This window comes from Rhinolophus ferrumequinum, chromosome 24 (genome assembly GCF_004115265.2).
Source record: "Rhinolophus ferrumequinum isolate MPI-CBG mRhiFer1 chromosome 24, mRhiFer1_v1.p, whole genome shotgun sequence".
Classification (NCBI taxonomy): Eukaryota; Metazoa; Chordata; class Mammalia; order Chiroptera; family Rhinolophidae; genus Rhinolophus; species Rhinolophus ferrumequinum.
The window spans coordinates 22,825,681-22,841,279 of NC_046307.1; the positions used below are offsets into that span (position 1 = coordinate 22,825,681).

Consider the following 15,599-nt stretch of genomic DNA (forward strand, 5'->3'; position numbering starts at 1 on the left):
TTTCACAGATGTGGATATCCAGGTTCAAAAGTGGGAAGTGGCTTGTCCAGAGACAGAACCCAAATGGCACTGTGTCCTATTCCAGTGGGTGTCTCTTCACTGCGCTGGGTGGCTAAGCCAATGCCCACTCACTCTGGGATCACGTAATCTTGGTGCCCTGCCTTCGAGTTTAGAGGTTAAGGGAGCAGGCTGGGGAGTCAGACTGCCTGGGACGGGTTCTAACTGCCACTGTTAGCCATAGAGCAGGTCATTTCTCACATGTGGGCCTGTTTCTCCAGCTGTAAGATGAGGAAGTCCCTGTATTGGGTTGTACTGAGCACAGTGACAGACAATACATAGTAGGCACTCAATCATTATTAGACTTTATGTAACTACTCCTCTTGACTGGAAAAGATGTTTTTGCAGTGGTTGCCACTTGAGAAGCAGGCTGCTAGGATGGGATTGGGGGTCAGTGAGCTGAAGCCTGAAGGGAAACCTCTGGTCACTGCAGGGCTCCCTTTGGACATGAACGACCTCCCCTTGCCTCCCTCTGCCTCTTCCCTGACTCTCTCTCAGGGAGATGAGAAGTTCAGGAATCTAGCTGGTTCTCAGGTACATGGGATAATGGTTGCATTTGCCTTTTGCTCTGGACTTCCACTGCGCCCCGCACAGTCTTACGGGGCCAGAAGCCAGACCCTTAGAATTGCTTACAATTAATGGGCTGCCTTGGATTTGGGCACTGCCTTTTAAAGCCATGTTTCCATGAGCCGAAAACCAACCATTAAAGTGTCTGAAACAGAAGTGACCGCCTTGGGTTGGCTCTGCTATGTTCTAGAGGGTCATGGCACTCATTCCTTTCTTCTAATAATAATATGACTCGCACTCGTGTTGTTTTATTTTTTTTTTTAAAAAAAGCTTATTGTAAAAATAAACAAACAAATGAAGAAGTAAAATGGAAAGGTATCTGCCCACATAGTCCCTACCATGCGACACAGACCTTCCCACCCTCCTGCACCTCAGAGGTAACCACTGGTAGCAACTTGGTCCTTCTAGAATTCTAGGATTATTTGAATAGATAACTATGTACATGGGTAGAGTTGCACAAGTGCAAAGATACGTCGTTGTGTTCATGGGATCATACTACATGTATTAGTCTGTATTTTGCTTCTTTATTCAACCATAAGTAAAATTTGGATCCTGAAAAAGCACGTCATTATCCTTTCATATAATTTGGGGGGCCTTCATATAAACCTCTCTATACGTTTGTCTGTTTTTGTTCTTTATATAAATGAAATCACACAATGATATAGAAATAAAAAGGGCAGAGGATAGCAAAACATTGGGAATCTGACATTAGACATGGCAGCAATGAACACGAACGACCTGCAAGTACAGTCAACAATCCAGAGGCATTTCAGAAACAAAAGGGTAAGCCAAAGAGGGGACATCCACATGTTTATGTTTACTGATGCAAAGAAGTGTTGAAAAAGTCAGGATAGTGCTAACTTGGGAGGACAGAAAGGTTTGCGATTGTGAAGGCACACATAAAATGCTTCTGAGAAAGCTGGAAATTTTCTATTTCTAGGTCTGGGTGATTGTTACACAGGCATTCACTTTAAAAGTATTTAGTTGTACATTTGTGTTTTATGTACTTTTTCTGTACATGTTATATTTTACCAAAATCATTCCTTCTTTTAAAAAAGTTAGTAGATTAATAGTAGATTAGATGTACGTGAAAAGAGAATCTGTGAACTAAAAGTGCCCACAATAAATCAGAGACATAAAGAAACGGAAAACGTGAGAGTGAAGTTAAAAGACATGGCAGATAAAAAGAAAATGCCCAGGGACGGCCCAGTGGCTCAGGCGGTTAGAGCTCCATGCTCCTAACTCCGAAGGCTGCCGGTTTGATTCCCACATGGGCCAGTGGGCTCTCAACCACAAGGTTGCCAGTTCAATTCCTCGAGTCCCGCAAGGGATGGTGGGCAGTGCCCCCTGCAACTAAAATTGAACATGGCACCTTGAGCTGAGCTGCCGCTGAGCTCCCGGATGGCCCAGTTGGTTGGAGCATGTCCTCTCAACCACAAGGTTGCCGGTTCGACTCCCACAGGGGATGGTGGGCTGTGCCCCCTGCAACTAGAAAACAGCAGCTGGACCTGGAGCTGAGCTGCGCCCTCCACAACTAAGACTGAAAGGACAACAACTTGAAGCTGAACGGCACCCTCCACAACTAAGATTGAAAGGACAACAACTTGCCTTGAAAAAAGTCCTGGAAGTACACACTGTTCCCCAATAAAGTCCTGTTCCCCTTCCCCAATAAAATCAAAAAAAGAAAAAAAAAAAAAGAAAATGCCCAAACGACTAATAGGGGTTCCAGGAGTTTAAAACGGACCAGCGATTTTCCAGAGTTGATAAAAGGTTAACACTCACATAACCATCACTCTGTCATGAGGATAAATTAAATCCACACCTAAGAACGACTGCAGTGAAACTGCAGAACTCCAATGTCACAGAGAAATTTCAAAGGCACCCAGACCAAAAAAGTTAGATTACCTACAAAAGAACAACACTTAGAATAACAGCAATAATGGAAAAATATCTTCAAGAAGTGAGAACAAAATACATTTTTCAGACAATAAATATTAAAGAGCATTCCACCTACCCCAGAAATAACGACAAAACAAAACAAAAAACACGCTTTGGGAAGGATCCAGAAAGAAAGTATAAAATCTAAGCAGCAATGGTGAGCAGAAAAATCAATTGCATAGTTGGCAGAAAGGATGAAAAAGAAGCAAAGGCACGTAAAATAAAGTGGTATAAATACATTCAAATGTATCAGTTATCACAATAAATGTAAATGGATAAGACTCACCAGATTGGATGCTCCATGTTGTTCACAAGCACCAATCCTAAAAATATAACACAGAAGTGAAATAGAGAAATGGAAAAGAATAAATCAGTCAAATCCCATCCCAAAGAAATGTGTTTTACCCTTGTGCACTGTTGGTGGGGTTGTAAATTGGTGCAGCCACTATGGAAAACAGTATAGACGTTCCTAAAAAAATTTACAACTATGACCCTGCAATTCTGGGTATCCGAAGAAATCCAAAACATAATTCAAAAAGATATATGCAACCCGATGTTCATTGCAGCATTATTTACCATAGCTAATATATGAAAGCAACCTAAGTTCCCATCAACAGATAAATAAATAAAGAAGATGTGGTACATATGTACAGTGGAATATTATTCAGCCATAAAAAAGAATGAAATCTTGCCTTCTGTGACAATGTAGGTGGACTTAAAAGGTATTATGCTAAGTGAAATAAATCAGAGAAGGAAAGACAAATACCGTATGATTTCACTTTTATGTGGAATCTAAAAATGAAAAAAAGCAAAGGAAGAAAACACAAAACAGAAGCAAACTCATAGATACAGAGGAGAAACTGATGGTCGCCATAGGGGAGCGGGGTTGAGGGCATGGGCAAAAAAAGGTGAAAGGGATTAAGAAATATAAACTCCAGTTATAAAAATAGACATGGGGCCATCAAGTACAGCACAGGGTATATAGTGAATAATATTGTAGTAACGGTATGGTGCTGAATGGGTACTAGACTTACCGGGGTGATCACTTCGTAAGGTATATAAACGTCTAATTACTGTGTTGTACACCTAAAACTAATTGAAAAATAAACTTAAAAAAAGAAATGTGTTCTAGCCATACTATCAGAGTAAGACTTTCTGACAAAAAGCATTACTGTAATAAGGATCCTTACATAATGATAAATCCATAATCATAGTGGAAATATTTACACATTTCTTTCAATTATTGATCAGTTATCAAACAAATGAGTAAAGATATGAAAAACTTGAACTATAAAATGAAAATGTACAATCCTATACCACCAAATTGGAGAATACTCATTATTTTAACTAAGAAACACTTTTAATAAACAGAAAATTAATAACTTGTGCATCAAATGACACTGTCAAGAGAATGAAAAGACAACTCACAGATTATAACTCAAAGAATAAATCCATAGGCCCATGGTGATAAATAAATGGGGGGAACAGGACAAATCTCCCTTCTTTACAGAAGACTTTCAAATAATGTATGTAGATACTCCCCGCTTCAGGAGGTGGAACATAATTCCCCTCCTACTGATTAGAGTGGACTTGCTGACTTCAAAAGAATAAAGCCTGGGAAGGGATGGAAAATAGTACCTTTACAAAGAAGAAACCTGAAAGACAGCACCTTAATCCAGTGGTCAAGCCAGAGACCTGGGGTGTTGGGGTCACCCTAGACTCCTTTCATCTCCATTTATCTCAGGTTACATTTCACTGATTTGGTTTCCAAAATATGTCACATCTCACTCTGCCCCATGGGCATTCACTATCTTACTTCAGTTGTCATGCTGCTGTGCCTTCTAAGCTTTCTCTACGAGGGGAGCAGCTCAAAACACTACAGGTAGTGAGAAGGGTTAGGAGGTGAGGCATTATGACAACTAGACAGAGGTTAAGTAACATGCCCAAGGTCACATAGCTGAGCGGTGCTGAAGTGAGAATTTGAACTCAGGTAATTTGGCTCATCTGTTTAAACCATTACTCAGTACAAACAAAAATGGCTTTTGGTCTTTGTGATCAAATTTGGCTACATCAGTTTAATTAGAGTAACATTAACTACTTGAATAGATAAATCCCCAGGTCTCAATGGCTTACTATAACAAAAATGCCTCAGGTCACAATGCTCTCAAGGCAGTGACAGAAAACCCATTTCCTTCCACCCTGATAGCCTCTGCCATCCTCCAGAAATCATCCTGTGCATTTGGCCAGTAGAAGGGGAAAAGCTTATAGAATTGGGAGAGATGTTTTGACAGACCAGGTCTGGGAATAGCAAAGGTTACTTTTTACCAAGTGTACCCCCAACTGTGTGCCCTGGAAGAGGAGGAAATGGAGTCTGGTAAGCACCTGCCTTTTTTGTCAAGTCTAATTGCTCATAGTTCTGACTTAAGAAAGACTGAGCATCTATTCTATATTTAGGTTTGTATTCTATTCTATACAATTGTATTCTATACAATTTATACTGGCTTATGCTTTTCAAAAAAAAATATACCCACAGCCAGACAGTGCACAAAATTTAAAATCTCTTCCTTCTCAAAAAGGCAAGAATATACAATTGGATAGTCGTATATTTACATATGAGTATGTACATGTAAGTATAGGTATAAATAATCAAATCTGGCCATTATTAAAACACTACATGACTCACATCTTATTCAAAACTGGCTAAAAATCTTTTACATGCTCAAAAGTAGACCAAAAAAACAAACAAAAACAAAAAACCCAAAATCCTACTCAAATGTGTCAAAATACTTGAAGTACCCTGTATTTCTTCTCATTTGATATTACTAGAAATAAAATCAAACTTTATAAGTGTTTCTAGATAAATTTTTAAATCTTAAAAAAAAAAAAAAGCAAGATAAAACCCTCTAGAGGAAAATGAAAATTCTCCCATGAAGCTAAAAGTGTGTTATATGGGGTATGTCCATACCATAAGTATTTTATATAAAAGTGACATGGAATTGGTTTCAGGAAAAAGGGATTTGTAGATAAACCTTGCCTGTTTCCTTTTCAAATGACTTGTATAATATGAGGGTGACATTTTAAAGCAACCGACACACAGAAGACTCTGGGACCTTTCTACCATCACAGAATGGATACAGAGATGAAAATCAAGTCTAAAGCAAAAATTTACATTTATACATAACTTGTTTCTAACTTCCACTGACCTGAAGTTCAGCTGCGAAAGGATAAAGAAAACAGAAATCTAGAAATAAGCCTATGACAACATTTGGAAAATTGACCCATTTTAATTTTTTAAAAACAAAAAACATAACAAAACATCAAATTATTTTTACCATCTACAATTCAGTTCTACCCAAACATTCAAAGACCAAACACAGTCCCCTGCCCAGAAGCAGGGAATGAAAATGCGACACACGAAGGCGAATGCTGAAGGTCAAAGTTCCAGCTGAATGTCACAAGTCTTCCATTCAAACACACTCCAATGCTTTCCGTTTCACAGCTGGTGAAAGTGTTTTACAGGAAGTTCTTTAAAATAATTTCATCCCAGACACCAGGTTTCTTCAATGATACACAGCTCCACGACACGTTTCCATCCGACTGATAGGATTAAAAAATAGCTTCTACTTGAGTTTTCTTTTGGTAGCACAGCATTTACTTCTGTGAAACCATCAGCCAGATCCCTTTGTTAATCAATGAGGAAAGGAGAGGTAAGAGACCTGGGTTGTGCTCAGTCTGCCGGTTTCCACTTGTCTTTCTGAGGGTGTGACTTCAGATGTGTTAAATCACACTCACGCCGCTACAATGATTAGTACTAGTAATCTTTTTCCAGATGATAAAAAGGAAAATATCCAATGGACATAAAAATGGTCAACAGATTTTTACTACAGGTCAATTCCCCCCACCCCCAGAAATACAAAATGAACATATAATTGGGATGGTCACTCTGGTTGGACATTCCAATTCACCCCACTGCTTGTTCCGCACAGAAGTTAAAGGGAACAGGCATTAAGTTTTATTAGTAATGTTATAGTAGTAACCAGACGTGTTCGTGGCAGCTTATTTGAGGTCCATCAATCAAAGCATGGGTGTCATTTTCTGACTGCCCATATCTGAACACATTTAGCTACCACGGAAACTACAAAGGGAGGAAAAATAGATTTATTCCAAGATTCATTTACTGGGATTTTTAAGCGCCCTGTCTTCCGTAGAGCCCAGGAGTAGTGATAATGTGCTAGGGGCTGCTGTGTTTCCCGGCATGAGCTCCCATCCTTTGAGGGTCCTGAGAAGGATAGTGGATTGGTCCTGGAGCCCTCATGAAAGGAGGTGGTGGTCCCATTGGGTGGAACATGTGTGGCCCAAAACCTACAGATAGATGGGAGAGGACAAATCTGTTAGGCCTGCAGTTCCCCTGACCTTTCAAACCTCTGAATTTCGCTAAGGTCAAAACCATCTACACATAAATCAAACGACAGGGGGCTTCAAAAACTGTCAGTTCACAAGACTTGCTTAGGAAAGTCTCTTTACGGTACTTCCTTGGTTGGAGAAATCGTTCCTCTCAGTCCAGGTTAAAAGAAAACTCCACAGGACTCAAGGTATCTGCCAGTATGTCATCTGAGCCCCTGCTATTTCTCAAACACGCCGATCCTACCAGGCAGAATTCAATCAGGATTTGGGAGATGAGGCAGCAATCAGGCTGGTGGAAAACCCTGTCATCATTAACTGCAGTGCTTTATATTAGAACGGAGGGTGTTCCGAAACCAGGACCTTCTTCAAAGAGTATAGGAACTCTGCCACAGGAGAACTGGCAACGTGTGATTTACTTACACTGTTCACACTGTTAGTGACATTTTCTAGAGCAGAACTATACAAAGTGCTGGTCCTCGCACTGTTTAGACCTGGCCACCAATGAGATAAAGACCTTGAGCCAAATGTAACTAATTACACAACCAAGCGCACTGCTTAGTTCATCTGATAATTTTTTGTAACAAGACTTTCTTAATGAATTTCCATTCTGGCACAAGCTCCTTTTGTTGTTGCAGACAAGTAACAATGCTTTGTGAAGTGCCACATGTCCACAGCATACACTTGAAGCAGTGGTGCTCTAGAGCATCAGGATTAGGTTAGAACAGGGAACAAATTGGGGATAGGTCACTGCAATCCAGTAACTCCCGTTCTGAGTTTACGTATACTCAGATCTTCAGAAAACTTGCGACTTTCCTCTCCTCAGCAGGCCAGGAGAAAAATGAAGTGTCAGGAATCCTAACAAATCCGATTTACCTGGAGACTTCTATGGGCCAAACTCAAAGGATCAAGACTATTAGACACGATGGTGAGTTGTAAAGACAGGGCTTTCACATGGATTTTTCTGGACTAAGTCAGACTTATTTACCAAGAAGGAAGATGAAAGTTACCTGGGGGTGGGGGCGGGGCAATACCAGGAGGTGGTGGCAGGGCAATGTTCACCATAGCGGGAGGACCACTGGGCGGCAGGTTAAAGTAGTTGGCAGAGGCCTCCTCTTCTGCTGCAGGAGGAGGAGGAAGAGCTGCAGAAAACAGCCAACAGTTAGAGGAGAAAACAATTGTGCAAAGTTGCTTCCACCGCCTTTAAATCCTGGGGGCTCCTGCTGGGAGAACAGAGCTACAACAGAGCCAGAGACCTGGGTCTCTTCCAACATCGGAGGAACATTGGGGCAGCTGGGCGTCTGAAGCTAGCTAACTACTGGGTAGGTAGAAACTCTGCACTCACCTCCTGGCAGTCCTGGAACGGGCTCTAGCTTGATCCCAGAGTCTGTGGTTCCGTCCTTCTCTTTTTCTTTTCCTCTGGCTGCTTGGGACCTGGGAGACACAGACACACACACCTTCTCTTCCACCTCTGCTTCTGTTTCCTAGTCATATGGAGTTCCTTCACTCCTTGCCTCATCTTCAGCAAACACTCTTTCCATAAATTCCACAGTGCAGAGTGGATAAGAGCAAAGCTTTAGAAGCTAGAAAGACCTGGGTTTAAAATTTGCTAGAATCGTTCTAAGGACTAGAAGAGACAACCTATCTGTGTCAAGCACAGAGCCTAATTAGCACACAGGAAGCACTCCAGAAGGGTTCGTGCTGCTATTCACATCTCCTGGTTCCAAGTTGGAAACATGTTCCCCTTTGAACGTTCAGGGCGTTTTCCCTGTATCTCTCTTATACAATCATCACTTTCAAACCTAAATCAGGTGCTCTTCTCCACTGGACAACCAGCTTCTAGAGGACAGAATCTGGATCTAATTCATTTGTAAATTCTCAAATCCACCGATCAGGCCCTGGCATTATAATTGGTCATAAAAAAACATGAACTTTCTTCAAAGGAGATTACTACACCAAAACCCTGAATAAATTCCAAAGCAGGCTGTTCCCAACCTCCACAGGAATGACTGTCAGAGAATAAAAAAGGTCCTATTGATTTAAATCTATTCACCAAAGCCTTACTAGTCCCCAGATACTACAACAGTTTCTTGAGAACCTCAATAAAAGTATTTTAGAATAGTCTAACTCTCTCACCTTCCCCATTTCACGTTGAGTCTACGGCCATTGACAATCAACTTATTAAAGGACTTCTCCGCAGCCACTTCTGCAGCCTGCCTTGTGGCAAACTGGATGAAAGCACATTGTTGTCTCTGTACAACGGTGATCGTCCGGATTTCTCCAAACTGATAGAAATGATTTCTGAAGGGAATACCAGCACAGAAAAACAAGAGTTAATAACACAGAGACACTCCCAGGAGATCAAAAGTGGATTATGAACTTTTCCACTGACTCACCACAAAATTATCTGCCTAACTATCTGCAGGTAGTTCCCCCCAATACTTTACTGTGGGTGCTGCATATTGAGAGAGGTAAAGAAAAATAATGAGCAAATAAAAGTTACTAAACATCTCAGGGTTTTCTTCTGTGGAGAAAAAGGGGCCCCACTAGGTTCCTTAGGACCCCTAAACCTAGATAAGGGGTTAGCAAACTACAGCCCCATGGACGATGAGCCAAAAACATTTTTTCGATGAGCCAAAAACATTTTTTTAAAAAATGTAAATGTTGAAGAATGAAGAAAAGGAGTGTTAAGACGGGAAAAGTCTGCCAACCCCTGGGGATTGTCTAACTCACTTAGACAGGGTTTAATGGAGACAGGCTAACAAGGGCAGGTTATAAAATTATAGGAGTTTCTTCTCCACTTTAATTTCTTTGGAAGAGGTAATTTCCACTATTTGCCCAGATATCTCATCTAGTTGAGCAAAATACGAGCCAAGAATCACACAAATTTACCAAATGCCAATCTCTTTAAGCCTACAATTTAAACCACAAGAGTTTTATAATTGTAAAGCTCGCCCTCCCCTACATAATTAATCATACTTGGATGTGCGCCCTATTTTAAAAACTCTAATTGGCTGTTAGGCCAAATAGAATCTCATGTAATTATTACCCTATGCAAGAATGGAATAAGCACTGTTGATGAACACTGCCACTCTGGCATCATAAAGGACAAGTTCATAAAAATTCTAGTCAGCATGATACTTACTGACTATGGAGCGACTAAAGAAAAATGTACTTTGTACAGGATTATCATGCTTGCCTGTGTTTTTGCCAAAAAAAAAAAAAAAATCATTCCAGGGCCGTTAAAAGCAAACAGAGCTCATTGAAGGTTTATAGGCACAAACCTTAGATCTGTCTCGGTAATGGTGTCCCCCAGACCACCAACATACAGAGTGGTGATGGTCTTGTCCTCCGGCGGGTCCAGACGAGGCATTGTTGAAGCCCGCTTCAGCAGCTTATCTGCCACGGGGTCATTGATTCCATAGTATCGGTCTTTAATGTTCTGATCAGCGAGGGGGTCATCTGGATCCGTAGGCTTCTCATGTCTATGGTTCAAGAAAGAACGCATAAACGTGAGACACAGGAAACACATTTAGAGGTGTCACCCAACGGGAGCTACGAAAGTCCCAAATACGTGCCCTGAAATGCTGTTCGAACTAAAACTTTGGCCATACCGAAACATGATTATCAAAACAGAGCTAGTATCACCTGATTTACTGTATGACACGAGGACTGCCAGCCTCCTAAAGGCCATTTAAATGGCCATTCAGGGTGGCAGAGTTTCCTTATACAGAAATGCTTTGGGCACGATCCACCTCAAAACAAAAGGTAACCAAAACATAGTTATCCCTCTCTAGGTCAATGGCTCTTAACATTATCTGAGGCATGCATTCCACTGAGAGCGATTAAAGCTATGGACCCAGCCCTAGAAAAAGGAATAGGTAGTTCTTTTTGGCAGAGGTGGGGTAACCAACTCCAAGTTAAGAACTCCTAATCCAGATGCCTGGCAGTCTTGACCAAAACATACTCACATACCTGTTAAACACCTGGCCTTAGTTTATACACTGAGATTCAACCCAGCTATTCCATGACACTGAAGACATACATCTCAAGGAAAAACTTCTAGGGTCAGTATCTGTATTATATGGCACAGCAATTTAGCTTCCCAAGGCTCAGATGTTAAGTAAAAGTTCTGTTATATGTAAAAACAATCGAGCTCTTCTAAATTTAACAGTCTTAAGACATGAGATATATCACACTAGCTGTATAAACTTACACAGATTTTAAAGCAGAATAGTTTAAGCTAGAACCTCCTACTTCTTAGATGACTCATCATCTGAAAGCAAATACTGAAAATGCACTTCAGCTCTTGCCTGTATGGACATTCTTCTCCTCTCTTACATTCTCCTTTCACCCAGAAGGAACAAATGTGAGGTCGATTCCTTCTGTAATAGGGTGTGGTCCGGGCCAGTTTGAGCAGCATGTCACTGGTGGATGTGGCTTTCCCCAGCATGCCAACTGGCCGTGTCCCGTCAGAGTTAGAAATCTACACAGGGATGACAAATTCAAAAGATAAGTTATACACATTGCGTCAATCCACTAGGATTCTTTTATCAAATATAAGACTACAAGAAGAACGTGGCAGCATACCTCCCTCTCCATATTCTGTGTGTAGTACTCTTTGTTGACATCTGATTTGGGCATGTCATCCTTAAAAGACAATCCTGCATCACGAACCTGGATGGGGAGGCCTGGTACAAAGGAAAACAGGAAAAAAACCTCAGGTATATTTAAAAATATTCATAGTCAATATGCACATGCAACACAGTGTCACTCTTCCTTTCTCCACTTTCTTATCTGGTACCAGAGGATTTACTATATTTTTATTCAAACTCTTTAGTACCATCAGGCAAACACTGCTACACAGCATTCTAAGAAATTGTCCAAATTCCAGAACTGTCACCAATTTGATTGAAACAAATGTTTTAGAAAATCTTCTAGATGAACAAACTTTGGTTATAGTCAGATTTGGCCTATACATGAATAATGTATCTAGCTTTTACTGCAACACCATGTATTTAATATAAACATAAAATAAGGTTAATTTTTAGGCCAATCGTCCATATCCTTTGGATAGTCAGTCACTCATACAGGGGTCACTGTATTCTAGAACAAGACCACCTCCTTCACAAACATATAAATAATACGTGACCAGGACTCTGATTAGCAGAATAACTTTCTGAACTTAACATATATAAACTCCTATTTTCCTTTTCCTTTTTATTTTATTGTATAGTAAATGCTTGTTGAAAAAGTATTTTTCTCATAAACAAAGTCACCTGCAGTTAAAAAACAAAATCACTCCAAAAGCAGTTACTGTGAAACAGTGGCAGTATATTAGTCCTAACAACCCAGTTAAGACAAAAACCTAAAACACAATTAGCCTCTGAGCTTCTTGGTAGGGACTGTGGGAGAAAGTTTTGGATCTAGAAAGAAGCCCAAGGCCAAGAAGTTACCTATCATAAGAACAATGCCTTTACCTCACCTTGGCTACATGGGTGTACATGAGGGCGGTTTAGGCCAGTTCTGATTAACTCCCAACTCTGCCTACTGTTGTTCAGGAGAACTCTAGAATGGCCTACCATGGCTCTTCTCTTAAGAAAAGCAGACCACAGCAGACATTCCAAAGCGGGTCAGAACGAGAGGTAGGGTGAGACATGGGAGACAAAAAAACTGGTTTGTTGTCTAGGGCACCTGCACCTGCATACTTTCAGTTCTACTGGACAGGGCAAACGTACCATACTCTAGATCTAAGAGGCAGGTCTGACAGACATTCTTCAATTTACTGCAGGTTTGGCACACTTCAGTCTTCTTGAAACGCATGCGGACCCCAGGGCACCAGCGAAACACTGTGAATGGCCTGGCACAGATCTTTAACACAAAATAAGAGCCACAGAGTGTGAATGGTCCTACCCTGGACAATCAATCCAGGAGACTTAATGACAATGGGGGATTCAAAGAAAGGATCTCCAAATGTAGGGTATAGAAGAAACCTTAGCAATCAGCTAGTCTAAATGCCATCTGCTATTTCAATGTTCACAACACCCTGCCTCAGTAGTAAAAAATTCACATAATATAGAAATGAAATACTCAAAAGTCAAAGTCCTCTCCACCCCAGAGCAGCATGAATAACCTGACCCTTCATCTTTTTTTTGGGGGGGAGTGGGGAGTGTCATATACTCCTTGGAGAATCTCATGACAACTGTGACCTTCCTCCTCTATTGTGCAGTCACACAGCACTTTGTACACAATCTCAGGGGGTTCAAAGCCCATCCATAGACACTAGGTAAAGGACACTTACATCAAAGGGCTCATTTTCTTACCTTGCACACTAAATAGTTAACAGCCAATGAGTATATAAATGATACATGAAAGTTGTGTAGCATTGACTTTTACTGGAGGACCTCAAAGCTCCAGCAAGGTGACGGCTAATTTGGTAGAGAAAAGAAAAATAAAATGAAATCATTACTCTTTAACAGACATACTTACTTTGCATTCCTTCCCATATTTTTCTTTGGTCTGAAATAGAAAAATAATAGAAAAGTAAGAACTAAGAATTCCAGAAAGAAAAAGATCAGATGTCTGTTCCTTCCCTAAATACAACCCAAGAAATGTGTCTGGAGATCCATGGCACCCTAAAAGGGGTTGAAGGGAACTTTTTTTTTCGGGGTGGGGGGATTGTATTTTCTAACCACCTACTTACTATGAGTTATAATCTCTTAAGAATCTTATGGATCTAACAGGTAAGTAAGTGTCTTTCTACAGCCACAACTCTAAGGTTCACTTTTGCCTCCCAAATTCTCTCCTAAGAACTAAAATACCTAAGTTGCCACAGTCCCCAAATCAGAACGGATGTGGCCATAGCCAGCCCATTTTATGAAGTTCAGTCAGAAGGTAACTACCATAGACTCATCCTGTGCTGATATCTGTATATAGTAAATGTTCCCTTCCCATAAACGGTTCAAACATCTTGAACATATCAACATACTAATACCTCTGAGATTGATCACAATACAATCTTAATTACTGAATGTTAATTGCCACTAATTTTACCTTTTATAAGGATGGAGGTACCTTACATTAAATAGGTGACAAAGTGCAGTGGCCAAAAGGCATTTGATTAGGAGTCAGAAAAACTAGTTTCTAGTCCTGGTTCTCTGCCCAAGTTGCTGAGGTCCCTGAAGTGAGAATATCTGAATTTAAATCTCAGACCCACTCCTCACTTACTATATGAAAAGACAAACTCTCAGCCTCTGGTTAATAGATCTACCTTCTAGGTAAATGCTCCACAAATCTTAGCTACCGTGTTCCCGAGCCAGACCATCGGCTCTAATGTGTCTTTTGGAGCAAAAATTAATGGAAGACCCAGTCTTATTTTAATATAACATAAGACCTGGTCTTATATAATATGATTTAAGACCGGGTATATAATGTAATAAATATAATATAATATGACACCAGGTATAATATAATACCAGGTCTTATATTAATTTTTGCTCCAAAAGACACATTAGAGCTGATGGGCCCACTAGATCTTATTTTCGGGGAAACATGGTATTATGACTCCTACATCACAGGATTGTCGTTGAGTTCCAAAGTGAGACAATAAGTATGACAGTCCTTTGCAAATTCTCCTAGGCTTTGGGTTAGTAAAGGGGCATCATTACTTCTGCTTGGCTAAGAGAAGCACTTCAAGGACAGCGTCCAAGTAACAACCATCACACTGACAGAATAGGAGTAACTCCCGTTTCACACGCGATCACTCACCATTCGGATATACGGGTTTTCTCCGAGACACGTCTGGCACAGAATGGGGAAGTCCTGGTGAAAATGGGAAATCTGGTTGAGGGCCAAGTTCCGAAGACCCTGCCATCTCAGCCACTTTAGTGGGTACGGAGGGGAGAGGGCGGGGAGCGAGGGTGGCGAATAAAGCAGGGCAGGAACCCGAGGTCCAGCACCCGCCGGGTCGCGGGGGTGGGGGGGGGAGGGGGACGCTGTCTGTTCTTCCGGCAGGCGGCGGGAGAAAAGACCAGCAAGGAGAGGGCAGGGATGGAAAGGGGGCTGGTCCCGAACCCACGCTAAGCCCCCTCCCTCCAAGCCCACAGCAGGGCCGCCCTCCAGCCTCCGGCTCTAGCCGAGCTAGGCCGCAGCGCTGGCTCCTCCCTGGAATCTCCTCGGCCGCGCCGCAGCCACAGCTGTGCCCGCCCGCAGGGGGCCCGGCTTTGCCGCCTCTTTGCGTCCTCCTCCTGCAGGTACACTCACCGCATCCTCCCAGTTCTGCCTGTTGTAGGTGTTGGAACCCAGCGAAGTCGCCATGTTAAGAGCGTCCGGCGGCAGAGGTAGCTTCCGAATTGGGAGAGAGGACCGCCACAATCCCGTCAGGCCCCGCGGCTGCTTCCGGTCTGCCTACGTCTTATTCACGCGCCTTGGGTGTCGTGACGTCGCGCGGTTGGATTTTTCTTAGCTTAACAATTGGAATCTTGGTACATTATATCCTGTTGCGTCCTTGGAGTTGGTCCCTACTTGGGATGAAGAGCTCCACGTACAAATACTGTATTTAAAAACTGAGTGAAAGAATACAGAAACAAGTAATGAATGAGGGGCTGGGATTAAAACTGCGTCAGCTCGCACTGAGC

At 41.6% G+C, this 15,599-nt stretch overlaps 1 protein-coding gene across 1 annotated transcript; it reads right to left on the reverse strand.

The window, feature by feature from the left end:
• Positions 1-5,830: 5,830 nt before the first annotated feature.
• Positions 5,831-15,371, reverse strand: RBM22 (RNA binding motif protein 22). Its single transcript, XM_033096841.1, has 11 exons — positions 15,226-15,371; positions 14,731-14,784; positions 13,453-13,482; positions 12,702-12,834; positions 11,554-11,654; positions 11,277-11,449; positions 10,248-10,448; positions 9,100-9,264; positions 8,309-8,397; positions 7,974-8,105; positions 5,831-6,924 (listed from the first exon to the last, which is right to left on the reverse strand). Exons 1-11 carry the CDS (start codon positions 15,277-15,279, stop codon positions 6,794-6,796), a joined length of 1,263 nt encoding a protein of 420 aa, XP_032952732.1. The 5' UTR covers positions 15,280-15,371; the 3' UTR covers positions 5,831-6,793.
• Between the last annotated feature and the right edge of the window lie 228 nt (positions 15,372-15,599).